At 53.6% G+C, this 25,153-nt stretch overlaps 2 protein-coding genes across 4 annotated transcripts; one reads left to right on the plus strand and one right to left on the minus strand.

The window, feature by feature from the left end:
* Positions 1–868: 868 nt before the first annotated feature.
* Positions 869–11,000, plus strand: RNF40 (ring finger protein 40). Of its 2 annotated transcripts, none has more exons than XM_075849228.1 (17): positions 869–994; positions 4,048–4,272; positions 4,525–4,643; positions 4,949–5,095; positions 6,650–6,724; positions 6,804–6,923; positions 6,991–7,170; positions 7,258–7,393; positions 7,476–7,597; positions 7,957–8,300; positions 8,627–8,744; positions 8,824–8,973; positions 9,066–9,278; positions 9,355–9,480; positions 9,573–9,713; positions 9,851–9,952; positions 10,687–11,000. In XM_075849228.1, exons 1-17 carry the CDS (start codon positions 892–894, stop codon positions 10,861–10,863), a joined length of 2,598 nt encoding a protein of 865 aa, XP_075705343.1. In that variant the 5' UTR covers positions 869–891; the 3' UTR covers positions 10,864–11,000. The 2 variants fall into 2 exon arrangements, with proteins under 2 accessions (XP_075705343.1, XP_075705344.1); XM_075849229.1 differs by having other exon boundaries at positions 7,476–7,588.
* Positions 11,001–13,381: 2,381 nt separating this feature from the next.
* On the minus strand, positions 13,382–19,317 carry LOC142729186 (coiled-coil domain-containing protein 42-like). 2 transcript variants are annotated; one of them, XM_075849224.1, is made up of 7 exons: positions 19,201–19,317; positions 19,011–19,116; positions 18,511–18,615; positions 15,486–15,686; positions 14,477–14,698; positions 13,843–14,069; positions 13,382–13,514 (listed from the first exon to the last, which is right to left on the minus strand). In XM_075849224.1, exons 1-7 carry the CDS (start codon positions 19,257–19,259, stop codon positions 13,451–13,453), a joined length of 984 nt encoding a protein of 327 aa, XP_075705339.1. In that variant the 5' UTR covers positions 19,260–19,317; the 3' UTR covers positions 13,382–13,450. The 2 variants fall into 2 exon arrangements, with proteins under 2 accessions (XP_075705339.1, XP_075705340.1); XM_075849225.1 differs by having other exon boundaries at positions 13,920–14,069; positions 19,201–19,316.
* Positions 19,318–25,153: the final 5,836 nt, after the last annotated feature.

The raw sequence follows: 25,153 nt of genomic DNA on the forward strand, positions 1-25,153 counted from the left end.
AGGAGGTCATGTCTAGTGCTGGTAGAAGAGGTGGAGGGAACATTGAGGAGGTCATGTCTAGTGCTGGTAGAAGAGATGGAGGGAACATTGAGGAGGTCATGCCTAGTGCTGGTAGAAGAGCTGGAGGGAACATTGAGGAGGTCATGTCTAGTGCTGGTAGAGGAGATGGAGGGAACATTGAGGAGGTCATGTCTAGTGCTGGTAGAGGAGATGGAGGGAACATTGAGGAGGTCATGTCTAGTGCTGGTAGAGGAGATGGAGGGAACATTGGGGAGGTCATGTCTAGTGCTGGTAGAAGAGGTGGAGGGAACATTGAGGAGGTCATGTCTAGTGCTGGTAGAAGAGATGGAGGGAACATTGAGGAGGTCATGTCTAGTGCTGGTAGAAGAGATGGAGGGAACATTGAGGAGGTCATGTCTAGTGCTGGTAGAGGAGATGGAGGGAACATTGAGGAGGTCATGTCTAGTGCTGGTAGAGGAGATGGGGATTGTTGAGGAGGTCATGTCTAGTGCTGGTAGAGGAGATGGGGATTGTTGAGGAGGTCACTCTCAGTGAATATAGAAGAAGTATGGGTGATTTGAGTAAGCCGTTCTCGGTGTGGGGTGAAGTGCCGGTGGGGGTGGTAGTCGTTACGCAGGGGTTTGCTGTTTTGCCTCTGCAGCTTGACTCTGTCATGGTGGCCATACTTTTCCTCCTGACCTTCATGAGATGAATGAGGATTTTTATGGCAGCAACTTGTGCTCTGGGGTTACAGGATGTTGCGCTGCCCCGCATGGTCGGCTGACTTTTATCTGATGTGTTTAGAATGGCGCGGCCGCCACAGATCGAAGCCATAAATCCCCTCTGACTTTCCCTCTTTTGTAGCTGGATGAGAATGTGCAGCTGTTGTTGATGCGATATGACTCGGAGCCGGGCACCCAGAACACTGCGGCCAAGGAGAATGCCACGGACCCCGAGGAGGCACCACCTCCCACAGAAGCCCCTGACCATAAAGGTACGTGGGTGTCGGGCAGCTCGGAACGTAAACCAGGGTGGTGCACCCATCAGATAATAAGCTCTAAACTGAGAGGGGAGTCACCCAGGAGATACCACCCCAGCATACAGCACCCCCCCCCCCCCCCCCCCCCGCTGGACCAGCCTGCGGCTCCTACCCCCCCCCCCCCTCCAGATCAGCCAGTCATACTGTGGACCCTCTACTGTAAGAGCAGTCACACTATGGAACCTCTACTGTAAGAGCAGTCACACTATGGAACCTCTACTGTAAGATCAGTCACACTATGGAACCTCTACTGTAAGAGCAGTCACACTATGGAACCTCTACTGTAAGAGCAGTCACACTATGGACCCTCTACTGTAAGAGCAGTCACACTATGGAACCTCTACTGTAAGATCAGTCACACTATGGAACCTCTACTGTAAGATCAGTCACACTATGGAGCCTCTACTGTAAGATCAGTCACACTATGGACCCTCTACTGTAAGATCAGTCACACTATGGAACCTCCACTGTAAGAGCGGTCACACTATGGAACCTCTACTGTAAGATCAGTCACACTATGGAGCCTCTACTGTAAGATCAGTCACACTATGGAACCTCTACTGTAAGATCAGTCACAGTATGGAACCTCTACTGTAAGAACAGTAACACTATGGAGCCTCTACTGTAAGAGCAGTCACACTATGGAGCCTCTACTGTAAGATCAGTCACACTATGGAGCCTCTACTGTAAGAGCAGTCACACTATGGAACCTCTACTGTAAGAGCAGTCACACTATGGAACCTCTACTGTAAGATCAGTCACAGTATGGAACCTCTACTGTAAGAGCAGTCACACTATGGAACCTCTACTGTAAGAGCGGTCACACTATGGAACCTCTACTGTAAGAGCGGTCACACTATGGAACCTCTACTGTAAGAGCGGTCACACTATGGAACCTCTACTGTAAGAGCGGTCACACTATAGAACCTCTACTGTAAGAGCGGTCACACTATGGAACCTCTGCTGTAAGAGCAGTCACACTATGGAACCTCTACTGTAAGAGCAGTCACACTATGGACCCTCTACTGTAAGAGCAGTCACACTATGGAACCTCTACTGTAAGAGCAGTCACACTATGGACCCTCTACTGTAAGAGCAGTCACACTATGGAACCTCTACTGTAAGAGCGGTCACACTATAGAACATCTACTGTAAGATCAGTCACACTATGGAACCTCTACTGTAAGAGCAGTCACACTATGGAACCTCTACTGTAAGAGCAGTCACACTATGGAGCCTCTACTGTAAGAGCAGTCACACTATGGAGCCTCTACTGTAAGATCAGTCACACTATGGAACCTCTACTGTAAGAGCAGTCACACTATGGACCCTCTACTGTAAGATCAGTCACACTATGGAGCCTCTACTGTAAGAGCTGTCACACTATGGAGCCTCTACTGTAAGATCAGTCACACTATGGAACCTCTACTGTAAGAGCAGTCACACTATGGAACCTCTACTGTAAGAGCAGTCACACTATGGAACCTCTACTGTAAGAGCAGTCACACTATGGAACCTCTACTGTAAGATCAGTCACACTATGGAACCTCTACTGTAAGATCAGTCACACTATGGAGCCTCTACTGTAAGATCAGTCACACTATGGAGCCTCTACTGTAAGAGCAGTCACACTATGGAACCTCTACTGTAAGAGCAGTCACACTATGGACCCTCTACTGTAAGAGCAGTCACATTATGGAACCTCTACTGTAAGAGCAGTCACACTATGGAGCCTCTACTGTAAGAGCTGTCACACTATGGAACCTCTACTGTAAGAGCAGTCACACTATGGAGCCTCTACTGTAAGAGCGGTCACACTATGGAACCTCTACTGTAAGAGCAGTCACACTATGGAACCTCTACTGTAAGATCAGTCACACTATGGTCCCTCTACTGTAAGATCAGTTACACTATGGAACCTCTACTGTAAGATCAGTCACACTATGGAACCTCTACTGTAAGATCAGTCACACTATGGAACCTCTACTGTAAGATCGGTTACACTATGGAACCTCTACTGTAAGATCAGTCACACTATGGAACCTCTACTGTAAGATCAGTCACACTATGGAACCTCTACTGTAAGATCAGTCACACTATGGAACCTCTACTGTAAGATCAGTCACACTATGGAGCCTCTACTGTAAGATCAGTCACACTATGGAGCCTCTACTGTAAGAGCAGTCACATTATGGAACCTCTACTGTAAGAGCAGTCACACTATGGAGCCTCTACTGTAAGATCAGTCACACTATGGAGCCTCTACTGTAAGAGCAGTCACACTATGGAGCCTCTACTGTAAGAGCAGTCACACTATGGAACCTCTACTGTAAGAGCAGTCACACTATGGAACCTCTACTGTAAGAGCAGTCACACTATGGAACCTCTACTGTAAGAGCAGTCACACTATGGACCCTCTACTGTAAGAGCGGTCACACTATGGAGTCTCTACTGTAAGATCAGTCACACTATGGAGCCTCTACTGTAAGAGCAGTCACACTATGGACCCTCTACTGTAAGAGCAGTCACACTATGGAACCTCTACTGTAAGAGCAGTCACACTATGGAACCTCTACTGTAAGAGCAGTCACACTATGGACCCTCTACTGTAAGAGCAGTCACACTATGGAACTCTCTGCCAGAGGATGTTGTTCTGGATTACTGATTAATAAAGGGGTCTGATTACTTTCTTAAATTCATTGATCTTCCATATTCTGGACCGGATGAATGACTGGAGAATGGTCGGGCTCCAGGGGTTTATTCTGATAGCCATAGGGTTAGGGATCCGGATAGAATTTTCCCCTATCATGTGGATATTCAGCTTCTGCCTCATGGGGGTTGTTTTCCTTCCTTTGGATTAACATTGCGGGGGAGTGGGATGGATTGTGTGGGTGATCTGGGGGGTCCGGTGTGGTACTAGGTTGTTTGTGAGTTTAGCATATATTAGATGTTCCTGTGGCATTATAAGTCTTCCATGTATATTAACTACTATTCTTTTATGGCTGCAGACTGCGCTGCACCTCCAGCCGCTCCACCTGCGCTGGCTCCAGGCAATCTCCCAGAATCCTCTCTCACCTTTTTGGCTACTCTGGCCTGCAGCACCACAGAGGAGATCGAGCTACAACTACAGGAACGCATGGAGTTCAGTAAGCGAGCCGTGTCCTGCGTCCTGGAAACCTCCAACAAGCTGCACGGCCGGATGCAGGATCTGTGCGAGCGCATTCACAACGCAGGTACGTGTCACCCCTCCCCCACTGATCTCCAGAGGCCCCTCCCCCACTGATCTCCAGAGGCCCCTCCCCCACTGATCTCCAGAGGCCCCTCCCCCACTGATCTCTAGAGGCCCCTCCCCCACTGATCTCCAGAGGCCCCTCCCCCACTGATCTCCAGAGGCCCCTCCCCCAGTCTGCAGGCACACAGTGCAGAGGATTATGGGGGGTCCTGTTTCCTCAGTATGGAGTTCTGGTGTTTTGTGTCCTTTCTAGACTTTGAACAGGTGAGTGAGACGCTTCGAACTCTGAACAAAGATCATTTCAGCGAGAACCACAAGCTCCAGGACTCGGCCACGGTCCTGCAGGAGAAGCACCATCGTATCTCTTTACAAGTGAGTGGAGAGCAGTATTCTGTGTGGATTGGCTCGGAGGATGGGGGAGGGACGGGGTCATCTTCATCACACAACCTCTTCTTCATCGTTCCCCCTGTCTGAGCGGCTCGTCATGTCCTGGTCCTTCCCCCACACATTGAAAGTAAATGACTGAGCGTTTGGGGTAATCGGCGCTTCCACCGCCTCCACGTCTATTCCTCGGTTATGTGTTTTTATTTAAACTCCTGAGTCTGTGTCCCTGAGCCGCCTCCGGCCTCCCATATTGCTGTGCGTAACGTGTGATTCTCTATAATCTCTCACTCCAGCATCATGAACTGCAAGACCGAGTCACGTCATCCGAAACCAAAGTCTCCGAGATGGAGCGAAGTATTGAGGATCTGCAGTGGGACATAGAGAAGCTGCGCAAACACGAGCAGAAACTCAACCGTCACCTCGCAGAGGCCCTAGAGCAGGTAAGGGCGACCTAAGATCGGCCGCCTCGGTCGCGCGCGTAAGATCGGCCGCCCCAGTCGCGCGCGTAAGATCGGCCGCCCCGATCGCGCGTGTTTCTTGTAGGGTTCTCATGATACCAGAATTTGGACCTTGATAATGATACTTCCTGTAGTATTGCGATTCTCCATACCAAAACGCTCTGCCAACAATTAAAAAAAAAAAAATCTTCCCATTTTCTGATGTGAGGCGCACGGTGTTATGAATTTAGTGCCTCACAATAACAGTAATTACCTCCTCATGTACCTCACAGTCATAATGGGTTAATGTGTGAGGAACATGATGGGGTTAATAACATCACGTGCCTCACATTAATAAGTGACGCCGTCATAGAATGGCAACATTGTCCTATCTCCTATATAATGTGATCAGTGCTGTAATGTAGATAACAGTGGTCCTAGTAATAAAGAGGCTGTCACCACATTATAAGTGTCCTGTCTCCTACATAATGTGATCAGTGCTGTAATGTAGATAACAGTGGTCCTAGTAATAAAGAGGCTGTCACCAGATTATAAGTGCCCTGTCTCCTACATAATGTGATCAGCGCTGTAATGTAGAGAACAGTGGTCCTAGTAATAAAGAGGCTGTCACCAGATTATAAGTGCCCTGTCTCCTACATAATGTGATCAGTGCTGTAATGTAGATAACAGTGGTCCTAGTAATAAAGAGGCTGTCACCAGATTATAAGTGTCCTGTCTTGTACATGATGTGATCGGCGCTGTAATGTAGATAACAGTGGTCCTAGTAATAAAGAGGCTGTCACCAGATTATAAGTGTCCTGTCTCCTACATAATGTGATCAGCGCTGTAATGTAGAGAACAGTGGTCCTAGTAATAAAGAGGCTGTCACCAGATTATAAGAGCCCTGTCTCCTACATAATGTGATCGGCGCTGTAATGTAGATAACAGTGGTCCTAGTAATAAAGAGGCTGTCACCAGATTATAAGTGCCCTGTCTCCTATATAATGTGATCAGTGCTGCAATGTAGATAACAGTGGTCCTAGTAATAAAGAGGCTGTCACCACATTATAAGTGTCCTGTCTCCTACATAATGTGATCAGTGCTGTAATGTAGATAACAGTGGTCCTAGTAATAAAGAGGCTGTCACTATAAGTGTCCTGTCTCCTACATGATGTGATCAGTGCTGTAATGTAGAGAACAGTGGTCCTAGTAATAAATAGGCTGTCACCAGATTATAAGTGTCCTGTCTCCTACATAATGTGATCATCTATACTGCGGCCGCACAGCTTAGTATTGAAATTCATGAAATAACGGTATTGAACCACTTTGGGGTGCACAGTATGGAAGTTTCGATGCATCTTTCAGCCCTACTAGTGACCACATTCATGTAATACAATACCGCGGCCGCGCAGCTTCCTATCTAAATACAGGAGTCCACGGTATTGAACGGTTTGCGGGCGCACCGCATGGAATCGTATCGGTATTTTGGTGCATCGTACATCCCTCGTCTCTTGTCGTTAGATGTTTGGTCATTCATGGAGTTCTGTTCTTCTTTAGCTGAATTCAGGATACCACATTTCGGGAAGTTCTGGGAGTTTCCAGGGAGGACAGACGACTTTGACGGTGCAGAAGGTAATGTGGTCCCCTATGTGGGATGCCCCCGGTGCGATGTCTTCATGGACGCGGCCTCCTTTATTCTCTCTTTTTACAGTTTGAGATGCTGAATGCGGAGCTGGAACAAAACCAAGAACTGGCCAACAGTCGCATGTGTGAGCTGGAGAAGCTGCAGAATGAGCTGCAGACCGCGGTGCGGCTGAAGGAGAAGCTGAAGGTGCGTGGAGACGGCTGAATGATGATGTGGGGGAAGGGGGCTCTTTACTAAGCCTATAATCTTTCAGCTGGATCTGCGAACCCTCCCGGAGGAGGCGGTGAGGGGCACCCAGGACTTCCGCTGTCTGCAGTCCCAGTTCTCACTTCTGTATAATGAGTCCCTTCAGGTGAAGACGCAGCTGGATGAGGCGCGAGCTCTTCTCCTCGGCACAAAGAACAGCCACCTCCGGCAGATCGAGCGCATGGAGGTGGGTGTCATTCTGCAGGGGGTCATCACACAACACACAGGGTCTGGGCTTCTTTTGACCATTGGGGATGATGACTTTTTTCCCCAGAGCGAGGAATTGTCTGTCCAAAAGAAACTGCGTACTGAAGTGATCCAGCTGGAGGACACGCTCGCCCAGGTGCGCAAGGAGTACGAGATGCTGAGGATTGAGTTTGAGCAGAATCTGGCGGCCAATGAACAAGCAGGTGACAGCACGAGATATTGCTGACCGGGTAGTAAATGATCGGGGAACGCTCGTGGATGTGACATGTCACTCTCGTCTTTTAGGGCCCATTAATCGTGAAATGCGTCATCTGATTGGAAGCCTTCAGAACCACAACCACCAGCTGAAAGGTGACGTCCAGCGATACAAGCGCAAGGTGCGCGATGCCCAAGGAGAGGTGAGCAAGGTGAGGGGAGTGCTGGCTACAGGAGCAGAAGTGCCCAGCGCTCGGTGATCACTGTCTGGGGTAGGAGCCGCAGTGGTGGCACACAGTGTAGATGGGGCAATGTTTATCTGATACGTAGAGAAGCTCCGGCCAGTGTCCCGGATTTATGGGAATGTCTAAGACGATGGGGCTGAGCCTTACACGTGCCGATCATCTCTGCAATCCAGCGAGAATGTGCGCAAGCCGAGCCGGACGACCTGCAGTTACCCTTGTGTGTTTCTACCTAAATCCATCCTGTGACGTGTAAGAAAACGAGCGTCCTGCTCCGTAATGTCCAGCAGGGGGCAGCCTGTGACCTCTGCTCTTTCCCTTCTCTCTAGATGCGATTACAAGTCGGGGTCCCTCCGTGTCCAGCTTCTGGGCTGTCAAGCACTGATGTCACCACTCCGGCCATCAAAGAAGAAGAAGCCTCTGCAGATGTGAAGAAGGAGACTCCTGTGGTGGTGACACGAGACCCAGAAATGCCGACCACCCCGGAGGTGAAGAAAGAAGAAGAGGAGCAGAAAAAAGAGCTGGAACGCAGCAAGACACGAGAGCGAGAACTAGAACGGGAACGAGAGAAGGAGCGCGAGAAGGAGCGAGAACGGGAGAGGGACAAGCAAAAGGGAGAAGACAGTAAGAGGAAGGACTCGGACATCTTAAAACCGCTCCGAGCAGAACTCAAGTAAGAGCGACATCTACCCCCCCCCTCCCGCCGTGTCTGCCGCCTCCCCACCTCCCCCCCCTACATGACCGCCTCCGCCTCGCTTACCTCCTAGTCTCTGTTCACACCTGCGTGGTGACATTCTGTTGTTCTGCTCCATCGGGCTGTCCATGGTTTTACCGGACACAATAGCGCATCACGCTGTCTCTAGTAATCCCTGGCGGATCTAACGGAGCCTCCAAAGCAGATGTGAACGAAGCCTTACCTGACGCTGATGACCTCCCCTGACCTGTCCCCTTTGACCTCTGAGCCGGGGTTTGGCTGCCTCACTCTGTTCTTTACTATAGGAAGGCCCAGGAGAGCCAGAAGGAGATGAAGCTGCTCCTGGACATGTATAAATCTGCCCCCAAAGAGCAGAGAGACAAAGTGCAGCTAATGGCGGCTGAGCGGAAGACCAAAGCTGAGGTGTGTCCCGAGTCACGAGGTCCCCGCAGCGGCAGGTCACACCGTCCATTATATCTTACCCTGCGCTGTCTCCCCGCAGGTGGAGGAGCTGCGGTTACGGGTTCAGGCTCTCGAGGAAAAGGATCGGAGAGAGAGAAAGAAGCTGGCGGACGAGGAGGCGCTGCGGAAGATCAAACTGGCCGAGGAGCAAATTGAACATTTACAGAGGAAACTCAGCGCAACCAAACAGGCAAGTGGGAGCCCGGCCATCTGGCGCGAGCCCGGCGGAGCGTGCCGCTGTCCTGCTGCGTTATCACAAGACTTTGTGTTTTTGCTGTGCAGGAGGAGGAGGCTTTGTTGTCTGAAATGGACGTGACTGGGCAGGCATTTGAAGACATGCAGGAACAGAACATCCGCCTGATGCAGCAGCTGCGGGAAAAGGACGACGCAAACTTCAAGCTGATGTCCGAGCGGATAAAATCCAATCAGATCCACAAACTGCTGCGGGAGGAGAAGGAGGAGCTGGCGGAGCAGGTGCAGGGTCTGAAGACTCAGGTAACATCTCTGCCGCCGCTGCACTGGGGGGTGTTTGGTGCCGCGGTGCGGTGTCTCATGGCTCTTCCATCCACAGGTGGACGCTCAGCTCTTACAGGTGCAGAAGCTGGAGGAGCGGGAGCGGGTGCTGCACACGTCGTTGGCTGCCATAGAGAAGGAGCTGACGCTCAGGACTCAGGCGTTAGAGATACAGAAGAGGAAGGTGAGGGACAGGGAACCTGCTCATTACTGCTTCATGGGCGGGGGAAGCCCAGGGAGACCCTGCTGTTTATTATCCCTGCACTCTTATTATAGGCGGTGGAAGCGGCTCAACTTGCAGAAGACCTGAAGGTTCAACTAGAGCACATAGTCAGTACACTGCGAGACACGCAGAGCTTCGTGTGCGACAACCGCTCCGCCAAGGAGAAGGAATCATTCAGCCTAAAGCGAGCACAGGTAGTGTCCAGCCACCCTCCCGCCGGCCCCGCCACCCTCCCGCCGATTCCTGCCACCCTCCCGCCGGTCCCAATGTCTTTTCCATGTTCTAATATCTAAAGATCTTCCTCCCACTAAAATACGTTTGATTTGTGTAGGAAGAGATCTCACGCCTGCGCAGAAAACTAGAGAAACAGAAGAAGATGGAGGTTTATGCCGACGCCGACCAGATCCTTCAGGAGGAGATCAAAGAGTACAGAGTAAGAGGGGGGAATGGGGTGTTCTACGTCCCTGCTCAGAAAAGGTTCCAGTCAAATGTGAAGGGAAAAAAAACTCCTGAAAGAGAAAAGAACGCGGGACCCGAACGATGGGGCGACGTGAGGGCGCGGGACCCGAACGATGGGGCGACGTGAGGGCGCGGGACCCGAACGATGGGGCGACGTGAGGGCGCGGGACCCGAACGATGGGGCGACGTGAGGGCGCGGGACCCGAACGATGGGGCGACGTGAGGGCGCGGGACCCGAACGATGGGGCGACGTGAGGGCGCGGGACCCGAACGATGGGGCGACGTGAGGGCGCGGGACCCGAACGATGGGGGCGACGTGAGGGCGCGGGACCCGAACGATGGGGCGACGTGAGGGCGCGGGACCCGAACGATGGGGCGACGTGAGGGCGCGGGACCCGAACGATGGGGCGACGTGAGGGCGCGGGACCCGAACGATGGGGCGACGTGAGGGCGCGGGACCCGAACGATGGGGCGACGTGAGGGCGCGGGATCTGAACAATGGGAAGAGGAAAGTGGGACAAGGGTACGGATCCTGGATGGTGAGATGTGTTGGGGGAGACGAGTGTGCAGGACTGCAATGTTGGGAGGTGACGGCTGAGATCAGGGTGACGGCTCGAGTGGGGGATGGGGGGGGCCACAGTACCCTTGGGTCTGAGACTGAAGGCCTCAATGTTCCCGGCCGTGTTGATTTCGATGCTTCCCCCTTAGGCTCGTCTCACCTGCCCGTGCTGCAACACCCGCAAGAAAGATGCCGTTCTTACCAAGTGTTTCCACGTCTTCTGCTTCGAGTGCGTAAAGACCCGATATGACTCCAGGCAACGGAAATGTCCCAAGTGCAACGCAGCTTTTGGAGCGCACGATTTCCACAGAATTTATATCAACTAGTGGAGGTGAGAAGGACGAGCACTTCATGCACGGACCCTGAAAGAGACTCCACGGCTCAGCGTGTGGACCGTCATGTGATGGATGTGGGGGATGGAAATCTCTGTTCAGATTGGACAATAAAAGACCAATTGAATCAAGAGGAATGATCCGCAGTAAATGTTTCCCGGCTGTATTACATTATGTGCTCCGTGTAGTCAGATAACAGATCACATGAGATCACGAGATCCCCTCCCGGTCTGTAGCCGCTCTACCTGTCATCTATTATACAGTGGAGAAGGAAGACTGCAGAGCCGGGCGGTCAGCGGCGTCCTGTGTCTATATATCCAAACATGTTTCTCAGCGAGTCCCATATGTGAGGGGTCGGGATGCGGCCGGACCTGTCTCGTAGGTGAAGTGTCGGGATGCGGCCGGACCTGTCTCGTAGGTGATGCGGCAGGACCTGTCTCGTAGGTGATGCGGCAGGACCTGTCTCGTAGGTGATGCGGCAGGACCTGTCTCGTAGGTGATGCGGCAGGACCTGTCTCGTAGGTGATGCGGCAGGACCTGTCTCGTAGGTGATGCGGCAGGACCTGTCTCGTAGGTGATGCGGCAGGACCTGTCTCGTAGGTGATGCGGCAGGACCTGTCTCGTAGGTGATGCGGCAGGACCTGTCTCGTAGGTGATGCGGCAGGACCTGTCTCGTAGGTGATGCGGCAGGACCTGTCTCGTAGGTGATGCGGCAGGACCCGTCTCGTAGGTGATGCGGCCGGACCCGTCTCGTAGGTGAGGGGTCGGGATGCGGCCGGACCCGTCTCGTAGGTGAGGGGTCGGGATGCGGCCGGACCCGTCTCGTAGGTGAGGGGTCGGGATGCGGCCGGACCCGTCTCGTAGGTGAGGGGTCGGGATGCGGCCGGACCCGTCTCGTAGGTGAGGGGTCGGGATGCGGCCGGACCCGTCTCGTAGGTGAGGGGTCGGGATGCGGCCGGACCCGTCTCGTAGGTGAGGGGTCGGGATGCGGCCGGACCCGTCTCGTAGGTGAGGGGTCGGGATGCGGCCGGACCCGTCTCGTAGGTGAGGGGTCGGGATGCGGCCGGACCCGTCTCGTAGGTGAGGGGTCGGGATGCGGCCGGACCCGTCTCGTAGGTGAGGGGTCGGGATGCGGCCGGACCCGTCTCGTAGGTGAGGGGTCGGGATGCGGCCGGACCCGTCTCGTAGGTGAGGGGTCGGGATGCGGCCGGACCCGTCTCGTAGGTGAGGGGTCGGGATGCGGCCGGACCCGTCTCGTAGGTGAGGGGTCGGGATGCGGCCGGACCCGTCTCGTAGGTGAGGGGTCGGGATGCGGCCGGACCCGTCTCGTAGGTGAGGGGTCGGGATGCGGCCGGACCCGTCTCGTAGGTGAGGGGTCGGGATGCGGCCGGACCCGTCTCGTAGGTGAGGGGTCGGGATGCGGCCGGACCCGTCTCGTAGGTGAGGGGTCGGGATGCGGCCGGACCCGTCTCATAGGTGATGCGGCAGGACCTGTCTCGTAGGTGAGGGGTCGGGACGCGGCCGGAACGCGGCCGGAACTGTCTCGTAGGTGAAGTGTCGGGACGCGGCCGGACCTGTCTCGTAAGTGAGACGGCCGGACCCGTCTCGTAGGTGAGGCGTCGGGTGCTGTCGGACCCGTCTCGTAGGTGATGCGGCCGGACCTGTCTCGTAGGTGAGGGGTCGGGACGCGGCCGGACCTGTCTCGTAAGTGAGACGGCCGGACCCGTCTCGTAGGTGAGGCGTCGGGTGCTGTCGGACCCGTCTCGTAGGTGAGGGGTCGGGATGCGGCCGGACCCGTCTCGTAGGTGAGGCGGCCGGACCCGTCTCGTAGGCGAGGCGTCGGGTGCTGACGGACCCGTCTCGTAGGCGAGGCGTCGGGTGCTGACGGACCCGTCTCGTAGGCGAGGCGTCGGGTGCTGACGGACCAGTCTCGTAGGGGAGGCGGCCGGACGTGTCTCGTAGGCGAGGTGTTGGGTGCTAACGGATCGGTCTCGTAGGCGAGGCGGCCGGACCGGTCTCGTAGGTGAGGCGTTGGGTGCGAACGGATCGGTCTCGTAGGCCGGACCTGTCTCGTAGGCCGGACCTGTCTCGTAGGCGAGGCGTCGGGATGCGTCCCGAGCCGTCTCGTGGGCGAGGCGGCCCGAGCCGTCTCGTGGGCGAGGCGGTCGGACCCGTCTCGTGGGCGAGGCGGCCGGACCCGTCTCGTGGGCGAGGCGGCCGGATCCATCTCGTAGGCGAGGCGTCGGGATGTGGCCGGAGCCGTCTCGTGGGTGAGGTGTCAGGATGCGGCCGGACCGTCTCGTAGGTGAGGCGGCCGGACCCGTCTCGTAGGTGAGGCGGCCGGACCGTCTCGTAGGTGAGGCGGCCGGACCCGTCTCGTAGGTGAGGCGGCCGGACCCGTCTCGTAGGTGAGGCGGCCGGACCCGTCTCGTAGGTGAGGCGTCAGGATGTTGCCGGACCTGACTCGCAGGTGAGGTGACGGATACTCATGACGACTGTTTACTGATCTCACATTCTTTATTCTTGGCTCAGTAAGCAGCAGCGGTTTCGGCTGTTCTCGGTCTTCATGCTGCACCAGTCATCATTCGGCAGTGGCGTTTGGTCGCTTCATAGATGTCAGAAAGATCCTGAATATATTGCTGGACCTGAACCGGAACAGAACATTAATTTTCTATGTGTTTGACTCTTGAGCCCCTGACGCTGAGGAGCTCCCCCCCCATTCCCCCCCCCTCCCCCCATGCTGAGGAGCTCCCCCGTCACTTCTGTAAATACATCATGAAGGGTCTAAGCAGAGGGGGCGGTATAATAATGTAATAATCTGTCCCTGTATAATATCCCCCGCTGACTCGTCCCCCGCTGACACTTCTACTTTATAATCCTACAGCCAAATAGTAGCTTATTCAGCGCCCTGTCCGTCCGCTTGTAGGGACCAGTCTGACTCCTGCCCCCCTATAGTCTGTACCCCGTCCTCACCCCGTGTCTGGTGTTGGCTCTGTGTGACCCTCCTCATACATGACACCTGCGCTGCTCCGTGTAGCCGCCGTCATTACCGTCTCCAGCTGTCTCACAGTGTCATCCACGGCTCCACTCCTGCCCGGGACGTCGATGCTTTGGAAGAGGTTCAGTGATGCCATTTTTATCGTACCAAGAAGTAGGGTCTTCTTTGCGGCCATAGTTTGAATGTGCGCCCAGTGTGACTCCTGGTAAGGACAGAACAGTAAAGATTCAGCAGCGATTCCCACGTCCCGTCCCCCCCCAATGTTAGGACCCTCAGATGTCAGATCTACGTTCCACGTGTCGGCCACGGGAGAGAATTTACATTCAATAACATTTCAGTTTCTAAATATGGAAGAAAAATGTTCAGACGTGCCGCACTGGATGGTCCGTTTCTCAGCTGCAGTCAAGTCTGCCGGTGCGTGGCACGGGACACTCCACCTGCTTCATCCAATGGTTCTGATTTCAGGGCTGACATGAGACTGTGGTATCACCCCCACGAGACGTCACGCTCCGTTCTCCCACTCCAGGCCACAACCACTCATAGATCATGCTGCATATTTAGGATGTTCTCCCCCAGCTCTGGAGTCACAGCCTCCCCCTCCATCCTCACCCACAGGAGCCGCTGGTTCTGAGCTTCTTCCAGGTTGGCCTGTAGTTGGCCCAGCTGGTGGTGGAGCTGCACGGCCTCGTCACTCTTCTCTCCCAGGAAGCCCGAAAGTTGAGCCTTGGTCTGGTCGATGGACACCTGGGCCTCCTGCACCACTTGCTGGAGATAATGGGACGTAGCAACCAATGTGTGGAACCGGCTGAGGACATCACATGAGTCCTGGAACTGAAACCAGATCAGATTATATTCACCCCAAGAGGGGACATGACGCCATCTGATCCCCACCCCCCACATTACAGAGTCACATAGGAAGGCGACCAGGGATGTGCCGGAGCGGTCATGTCAGCCCTATGGATTCCCACATGAAGGTGACCAGCTGTGGACTCCTAATACTCAGCCCCGTCATCGTATGTCCGTACATTATAATAATGTCCAGATCACAGGGATCTGAAGGCCACTTATATCTGACCAATCGCAGCAAAGCCCCTCAGTCCAATAGTAGTCACGAGGGTGGCACGAGCGGCCGCTTCTACCCCAATACCGCAGAGCGCTGGTTACCAGTAAAGGAAAGGAATAAAAAAAAATCAAATGAGACTCTAGAAAATGGCATCGAGCTCAAGAGTCCGCAAATCACGTGGCCGGAAATCCTCCTATCCAGAAGAGTCCCAGGGTGAGGAAACTACAGGTCCATATCGCTCCACCGTCCCCCATTGCCCCACCTTGTATAGCACCGCAGCCCCCTCCCATCGCTCCGCTGCCCCCTCCACCCCCTCCCATCGCTCCGCTGCCCCCTCCACCCCCTCCCATCGCTCCGCTGCCCCCTCCCATCGCTCCGCTGCCCCCTCCCCTCCTATCGCTCCGCTGTCCCACCTCTCACTCCGCTATTCCCCCGACCCTCTCATATCACTTCGCTCTCCCACCTCATATCCCTCCACAGACCCCCTCCCTGATATTGCTCACGGTCCCCTCGTATCGCTGCGCTCTCCCCTTTACAGATAATTCCCACTCGCACCTCCTCTGAAGCCACCGCCGAGCCTTCCAGGTAGTCACAGAACTTGCTGTATTTTTGGATTTGGGCCTGGATCTTCTGCTTCCTTCTGGCCAGTGATTGTCGCTCCTCCTGCAGGACGTGCAGTTGTCGCTCTTTCTGATCATAGATTTCTCGTGCGCTCCTCGCTTTCCTCACTGCCTGCCGGCGCTTTACCTCATTCTCCTGGAAGACAGTCAAATATGTTAAAGAGGGGGAGCAGAGGGTAACACCTCACCCTGTCTATAGCCGACAAGCAGCAGAGGTCGCCACGTACAGCGATCTCACCTACAGCGCGAGCTCGTCACGTACAGCGATCTCGTACACAGCGCGACCTCGTCACGTACAGCGATCTCACCTACAGCGCGACCTCGTCACGTACAGTGATCTCACATACAGCGCGACCTCGTCACGTACAGTGATCTCACATACAGCGCGACCTCGCCACGTACAGCGATCTCACATACAGCGCGACCTCGCCACGTACAGCGATCTCACCTACAGCGCGACCTCGCCACGTACAGCGATCTCACCTACAGCGCGACCTCGCCACGTACAGCGATCTCACCTACAGCGCGACCTCGCCACGTACAGCGATCTCACATACAGCGCGACCTCGTCACGTACAGCGATCTCACATACAGCGCGAGCTCGCCACGTACAGCGATCTCACATACAGCGCGACCTCGTCATGTACAGCGATCTCACCTACAGCGCGACCTCGCCACGTACAGCGATCTCGTACACAGCGCGACCTCGTCACGTACAGCGATCTCACCTACAGCGCGACCTCGCCACGTACAGCGATCTCACATACCGCGCGTCCACAATTATTACACAACTTGTATTTGAGGATTTGGGTTATTACTGAACGTCTCCGGCGCGGTCGTCAATCCAAAATGTTAATAAACCTCAAACCTGAATATGGCCGGATTCAGACGAACGTGATTTGCGCCCGTGCAGCCCGCGTGGTTGTCACGCGGCTCGCGCGGACCTATACAAGTCTATGGGGCAGTGCAGACCGTCCGTGAGTGCGCTGAAAAAAAACTCACGACATGTCCTATATTTGTGCGCTGTTCGGGCATCACGCATTGAAGTCAGTGGGTGCGTGAAAATCACGCAGGTCACATGGAGGCGCTTCCGTGGGACGAGCGTGATTCGCGCAACAGCAGGAAAACTCTGAATGTAAACAGAAAAGCCGCACGAGCTACAAACATCCAAATAGAGTGTCATAATGATGGCGGCCGCGAGAAAATCACGCATCATACGCGGCTGACACACGGAGCTGTTATGGAACTTTTGCGCACGCAAAACGCTCACGTTTGTCTGAATCCGGCCTAAATGTGAGAAAATCCGTGCGCAGAATTATCACGTGACTAAATCAACAAGGAAAATGTTCCTCTATTAACCCCTTCCTGTCTCCCGTCTCAGCCATTTTCAGGTTTTCATTTCCGTTTTTTCCTCCCCACCTTCCAGAAGCCATAACTTTTTGATTTTTCCGTCGATCTTGTCCTATAAGGGCTTGATTTTTGCGGGACGAGTTGTAGTTTTTCGCCATTTATTGTGCCATATAACGTGCTAGGAACCGGGGAAAAATGATTTGTGGGATAGAAAATGAAAAAAACAGCGATTCCTCCATGGATTTTTGTGCGTCGTTTTTTCCTTTATTCTGCGGTCGATACGATGACGGCGATATCAGATATAGGTCGTTTTTTCTATATTTTACAAGTAAAAACCGAAGTGTAAAAAATAAAACTAAAAAGTATTTTGTCGCCAAATTCCGGGAGCCGTAACTTTTAGATTTTTGCGTGGATTTACGCGGTCTGCGGGTTTATTGTTTGCGGGATGAGCTGTCGTTTTTACTGATACCAGTACGACGTTCACCGTGCGGGTTACATAACGATATATTGTGATAGACTTTTACAGGCGCGGCGATGCCAATTATGTTTATTTATTTACTCCAGGGGGGAAAAGGGTTTTTTTTAACTTTCCTTTTTTTTTTATACATAAAACACAACTTTATTTTACTAAATTTTACTTTTCTTTTTTATTAGACCCCCGCCCCCCCCGCACCCCCCCTCGGGGACTTCAACCAGCGACTAATGTATTGCAGTATGTCGTGATTCTGACAGGCCGGAGATAGTGATTAACAGGAGCACAAAGATGGCGGACATGGGGGCCTTCATTACACCCGCAGGCAGCCATAGCAACCATCGCCACCCCGCGCTTGCATTGGCCTCCCCCCTTTTTCTAACTATTTAAACGCTGCGGTCGCCATTTAACGAGCGGGATTGTGCTCGAGTGCTCGTTGCTCTGAAGTGTCGGCTGTAACAAACTGCTGACACCGGCATCGTATGGAGCGGGTTCACTCCGTGAGGCCGTTCCACACTTCCCCTACCCGACTTCGGGCGTATGGATACGTCAAATGTCGGGAAGGGGTTAATGACCACCGATACGCCTTCTGACGGCGGCCTAATAAACGGCCTGCACTCGTGTCCCGTACTGGCTGGAGCCGCGGCTCGCTGTCCGATTCCAGCCCGGCTCCTGAACCAGCGGTAGCGATCAAAGTTTACTTAGATTGCGGCCGTTTAACCCCCTCAAATGTCGCAGTCCTTACCGGCCGCTGCATTAGAGAGGTTTACAGAGGGAGGGAGCAAATGATGGGGTGTCATGGCAGCCGGGGCAGAACTAAGGCTATAGACACGCCGGATTGTATACCAAAGCATTATAGCAGCGATCTGACGATCTGAAGATCACGCCGGGAAGGCCCCGAGTGCGACTGAGAAAAGAATTCATGTGGAAGAAAAATGGATAAAAAAGGTGCAGGTTCTGTGTCTTGTTGGGGGGGGTCGGGTTTTGGGCTTCCTCACCCCGGCCACGTCTCTGAGCACTGATCACCTTGTACCGGATGTTATACACGGGGGGGGAGACACCAGGATTCAATCATTGAGGGGGGCACATACTTTTCTCCATGTATGCGGGTGTGTAGATAGAACGTCTTTATACTCACCGCAATAACGCGCTGGAATCGGAGTAAGTAATCTCTCAGCTCCGCCTCCTGTGCACGTAGCTCCTCCCATCGCAGAGCGAGTCCTCCCATGGCGTTCTGGAAGACCTGAGCATAGCGACACGTTACATACAACATTCAGTGCGGTCGGTTAAGGGGTCTGTGGGGGAGGGGAGGGTCTTTATAAATGAGGAGATGAGTCCCTTTTATATATCAGGGACTCATCAGTAGTCGCTGCTCCCACAATCCCTTGCTCTGCCGCACTATCTGGGAGGGGCCTGAGTCTCCTGCTCCATAAGAAGAATGCCAGAAGTGCAGTAAAGACTGACACAAGAATAACTTAGGGGGGGGGGGGGGTGGTAAATGGCGCTTCTCCCCATCATCTGTTCCAGGGCATAATGAGACTTGTTGGGTATCTCTGGGGGAGGGGAGGGGGGGGGGGGGTTCGGGTTCGCGCAGGATGTGCCACATGAAATCTGGGTCTAGAAGTCTCGTTCTCTCACCGCTCTCTCCACCCCCAGCGCTCTCTGCAGATCCTGAGCCTGTTGTCGTCTGTCCAGCAGTCGGAGAGTCGGGGGGATGTGCTGCTCTTGTATAGGGGGCAGCCTCCTGCACAACAAGGGGTTAATGATCAGAAGATAGATATACATTGGGGTGTACGACGTGACATGAAGGACACGGAAGACGACGAACCGGAGGAATCGCAGGATCCGCTGTCCATGATCAGAACGGTGACATCCCCTTTCCTCCATGTCGTGGCGCACAAGACCGAGCAACTGCCGCCGCCTCACGGCAACCGACTGCAGAGCGTCCAGGAGAGCCGTGCGCTGCTTGTATATAACGCCGACACCCCCCTCTACCTGTGTATAACGCCGACATCCCCCTCTACCTGTATATAACGCCGACATCCCCCTCTACCTGTGTATAACGCCGACACCCCCCTCTACCTGTGTATAACGCCGACACCCCCTCTACCTGTGTATAACGCCAACACCCCCCTCTACCTGTATATAACGCCGACATCCCCCTCTACCTGTATATAACGCCGACATCCCCCTCTACCTGTATATAACGCCGACATCCCCCTCTACCTGTATATAACGCCGACATCCCCCTCTACCTGTATATAACGCCGACACCCCCCTCTACCTGTGTATAACGCCGACACCCCCCTCTACCTGTGTATAACGCCGACACCCCCTCTACCTGTATATAACGCCGACACCCCCCTCTACCTGTGTATAACGCCGACACCCCCTCTACCTGTGTATAACGCCGACACCCCCCCTCTACCTGTGTATAACGCCGACACCCCCTCTACCTGTGTATAACGCCGACACCCCCCCTCTACCTGTATATAACGCCGACATCCCCCTCTACCTGTATATAACGCCGACACCCCCCTCTACCTGTGTATAACGCCGACACCCCCTCTACCTGTGTATAACGCCGACACCCCCCTCTACCTGTATATAACGCCGACATCCCCCTCTACCTGTATATAACGCCGACACCCCCCTCTACCTGTGTATAACGCCGACACCCCCTCTACCTGTGTATAACGCCGACACCCCCCTCTACCTGTGTATAACGCCGACACCCCCTCTACCTGTGTATAACGCCGACACCCCCCCTCTACCTGTATAGAACGCCGACATCCCCCTCTACCTGTATATAACACCGACATCCCCCTCTACCTGTATATAAAACCGACACCCCCCCTCTACCTGTATATAACACCGACACCCCCCCCTCTACCTGTATATAACGCCGACACCCCCCTCTACCTGTATATAACGCCGACACCCCCCCTCTAACTGTATATAAACACCGACACCCCCCCTCTACCTGTACATAAACACCGAAACCCCCCCTCTAACTATATAACACCGACACCCCCCCCTCTACCTGTATATAACACCGACACCCCCCCCTCTACCTGTATATAACACCGACACCCCCCCTCTACCTGTATATAACACCGACACCCCCCCCTCTACCTGTATATAACACCGACACCCCCCCTCTACCTGTATATAACACCGACACCCCCCCTCTACCTGTATATAACGCCGACACCCCCCCTCTACCTGTATATAACGCCGACACCCCCCCTCTACCTGTATATGACACCCCCTCTACCTGTATATAAACACCGACACCCCCCCTCTACCTGTATATAACGCCGACACCCCCCTCTAACTGTATATAACGCCGACACCCCCCTCTAACTGTATATAACACCGACACCCCCCTCTACCTGTACATAACACCGACACCCCCCTCTAACTGTATATAAACACCGACACCCCCCCTCTACCTGTATATAACACCGACACCCCCCCTCTAACTGTATATAACGCCGACACCCCCCCCTCTACCTGTATATAACGCCGACACCCCCCCTCTACCTGTATATAACGCCGACACTCCCCCCTCTACCTGTATATAACGCCGACACCCCCCCTCTACCTGTATATAACGCCGACACCCCCCTCTACCTGTATATAACGCCGACACCCCCCCTCTACCTGTATATAACGCCGACACCCCCCCTCTAACTGTATATAACACCGACACCCCCCCTCTAACTGTATATAACACCGACACCCCCCCTCTACCTGTACATAACACCGACACCCCCCCTCTAACTGTATATAACGCCGACACCCCCCCTCTACCTGTATATAACGTCGACACCCCCCCTCTACCTGTATATAAACACCGACACCCCCCTCTAACTGTATATAACACAGACACCCCCCCCCTCTACCTGTATATAACACCGACACCCCCCCTCTCTACCTGTATATAACGCCGACATCCCCCTCTACCTGTATATAACGCCGACACCCCCCCTCTAACTGTATATAACACCGACACCCCCCTCTACCTGTATATAACACCGACACTCCCCCCTCTACCTGTATATAACGCCGACACCCCCCCTCTACCTGTATATAACGCCGACACCCCCCTCTACCTGTATATAACGCCGACACCCCCCCTCTACCTGTATATAACGCCGACACCCCCCCTCTAACTGTATATAACACCGACACCCCCCCTCTAACTGTATATAACACCGACACCCCCCCTCTAACTGTATATAACACCGACACCGACACCCCCCCTCTACCTGTACATAACACCGACACCCCCCCTCTAACTGTATATAACGCCGACACCCCCCCTCTACCTGTATATAACGTCGACACCCCCCCTCTACCTGTATATAACACCGACACTCCCCCCTCTACCTGTATATAAACACTGACACCCCCCCTCTACCTGTATATAACACCGACACTCCCCCCTCTACCTGTATATAAACACTGACACCCCCCCTCTACCTGTATATAAACACTGACACCCCCCCTCTACCTGTATATAACACCGACACTCCCCCCTCTACCTGTATATAAACACTGACACCCCCCCTCTACCTGTATATAAACACCGACACCCCCCTCTAACTGTATATAACACCGACACCCCCCTCTCTACCTGTATATAACGCCGACATCCCCCTCTTCCTGTATATAACGCCGACACCCCCCCTCTAACTGTATATAACACCGACACCCCCCCTCTACCTGTATATAACACCGACACCCCCCCTCTAACTGTATATAACACCGACACCCCCCCCCCCCTCTACCTGTATATAACACCAACACCCCCCTCTACCCGTATATAACGCCGACATCCCCTCTACCCTTACTGTGAAGGATCACCACTATGTATATTTGTGTGTTTGCAAAAATCAATATTATCTTTATATAAAGCTTCTCAGTATATCATATTCTGCTATAATGCTATGTAGTATGATAAGATGGCACAAGAGGGCGCCGGAGCACGAGACAACGCCCTGGAATGTGAAAAAAGCAACATGAAGTATTAACCCACAAACGTACTGAACAAATAAGAAAAGGGCATGTTTGAACAAGAACCAATTAGCACCTTGGAGGTGTCACAAGATCATATACTGATTATGGACGCCATTTTTGCTATATAAGTTTTGCATTGTTTTAAATAAAGTTGTTGTGCTCCTATCTCATCGAGAGAGGATATTCTACCTGAGCTCTGCTTCTGGTGTCATTCTTCCCACGCTACTCGGTGAAAACCAGGCTGACTAACTGGGAACGAGACTTCACAGTATATAGCGCCAACACCCCCCCTCTACCCATATATAACGCCGACATCCCCCCTCTACCCGCATATAACGCCGACATCCCCCCTCTACCCGTATATAACGCAGACATCCCCCCTCTACCCGTATATAACGCCGACATCCCCCCTCTACCCGTATATAACGCCGACATCCCCCCTCTACCCATATATAACACCGACATCCTCCATCTACCCATTTATAAAGTGGACATTCCCCCCATTACCGTGTATAACGTGGACCTCCCCCCTCTACCGTGTATACCGTGGACCTCCCCCTCTACCATGTATACCGTGGACCTCCCCCCTCTACCGTGTATACCGTGGACATCCCCCCTCTACCGTGGACCTCTACCGTGTATACCGTGGACATTCCACCTCTACCGTGTATACCGTGGACCTCTACCGTGTATAACGTGGACCTCCCCCCTCTACCGTGTAAAACGTGGACATCCCCCCTCTACCGTGGACCTCTACCGTGTATACGTGGACCTCCCCCCTCTATCGTGTATACCGTGGACATTCCCCCTCTACCATGTATACCGTGGACCTCCCCCCTCTACCGTGTATACCGTGGACCTCCCCCCTCTACCGTGTATACCGTGGACCTCCCCCTCTACCATGTATACCGTGGACCTCCCCCCTCTACCGTGTATACCGTGGACATCCCCCCTCTACCGTGGACCTCTACCGTGTATACCGTGGACATTCCACCTCTACCGTGTATACCGTGGACCTCCCCCCTCTACCGTGTATAACGTGGACATTCCCCCTCTACCGTGTAAAACGTGGACATTCCCCCTCTACCGTGTAAAACGTGGACATTCCCCCTCTACCGTGTAAAACGTGGACATCCCCCCTCTACCGTGTATAATGTGGACATTCCTCCTCTACCGTGTATAACGTGGACATTCCCGTATACAACACCAAAATCTGCATCGATCTGTTGAGGAGATCCTGTAGCTTCTTAGATGTCCACTGTCCGGGTGGATCACAGATTAGTCTCGCCCTTGGAGTTGGCGACTGGACAAATCCTTCTAGAGCGGCAGAATCTGTCGGACGGTGGCGCTCCGTGGACTCCTGATCATGTTCTTACAAAAAGGAAGGAGTCTGAAGATCGGAGCAGGTCACATCTGGAGATGGGGCATTTATAGGATGTGACAGCGACCAGAAACTGGACCTTCCAAGAAAGAAGTCCGAGGTCCAGCGGCTAAGATCCCGGGCGGGGGATGAGATTGGAGATGGCCTTGAAAAATCCTAAGAGAGAAATGTGCCCTGTGGATCTGGTCTGATCGGGAGAGAATTGGCTCTAGATCCTTTAGGTCTCCGCACCGTCCCACGCTTCATGCCGCACCTATTCATTTCTATTACACAGCACCACCATATTCTGCAGCGCCGGAGAGACGTTGTCCTTATTCACGGTTCCCAGTGGGTTTACAATCTAAATTCCCAATACATATATTTTTGGAGTATTGGAGGAAAGCCACGCAAACAAGGGGAGAACACAAACTTCCTGCAGACGTGTGAATTGAACCCAGGACACCAGTGCCAACATAATAAGAGAGAACCTGGAGATAAGCGGCTGCCGCCTCCATTTCAGACACGTTGATTTATCTAATGAATGTCTAACTTCCAAAATGTGACCCAAGAAACCAGCCCTACAAACATCACTGACCCCAGAGACCTAATGACCAACACTAGACCAGACGGACACAGTGTCCACCCGTCAAAGCTGGTAAGAAACTCCCCCCCAGGTAAAGACCGCACCATAAAGGGGAGGGAGGAGGGGAAGCTGCTACAGAACGATCAGCAGGATGATGGGTGGAGTAGGGACGTCTCCCGTGGGACGTCTCTACAAAGCAGGCCCACCCCCCCGTGGGACGTCTCTACAAAGCAGCCCCCCCCCCGTGGGACGTCTCTACAAAGCAGCCCCCCCCCCCGTGGGACGTCTCTACAAAGCAGCCCCCCCCCCGTGGGACGTCTCTACAAAGCAGCCCCCCCCCCCCCCGTGGGACGTCTCTACAAAGCAGCCCCCCCCCCCGTGGGACGTCTCTACAAAGCAGCCCCCCCCCCGTGGGACGTCTCTACAAAGCAGCCCCCCCCCCCCCCCCGTGGGACGTCTCTACAAAGCAGCCCCCCCCCCCCCGGGACATCTTTATAGAGTAGCACCAAAACAAAAGAAGATAGAGACATCTGTTCCTCCACCAATGTCAGCTGCAGATGATACAGAGCATGCTCTCAACACTCATAGAAGTCCATAGGTTATATGGACATCTCATCCCACTCCCTGCAAATATCATAGAGCATGCCTACAACACTCTACCATAGATGTTAAAAGGTGACGGACAAAACTCAGCTCCTTCTCCCTGCACAGTGATGTATGACTGAGCACGCTCACTACACTCTCCCATAAAAGTCAACGAATAGTTTTCTGACAGATCCCCGTAATCATGCAAAGAAAACAATAAAAATCAGA

This window comes from Rhinoderma darwinii, unplaced genomic scaffold (genome assembly GCF_050947455.1).
Source record: "Rhinoderma darwinii isolate aRhiDar2 unplaced genomic scaffold, aRhiDar2.hap1 Scaffold_709, whole genome shotgun sequence".
NCBI lineage: Eukaryota > Metazoa > Chordata > Amphibia > Anura > Rhinodermatidae > Rhinoderma > Rhinoderma darwinii.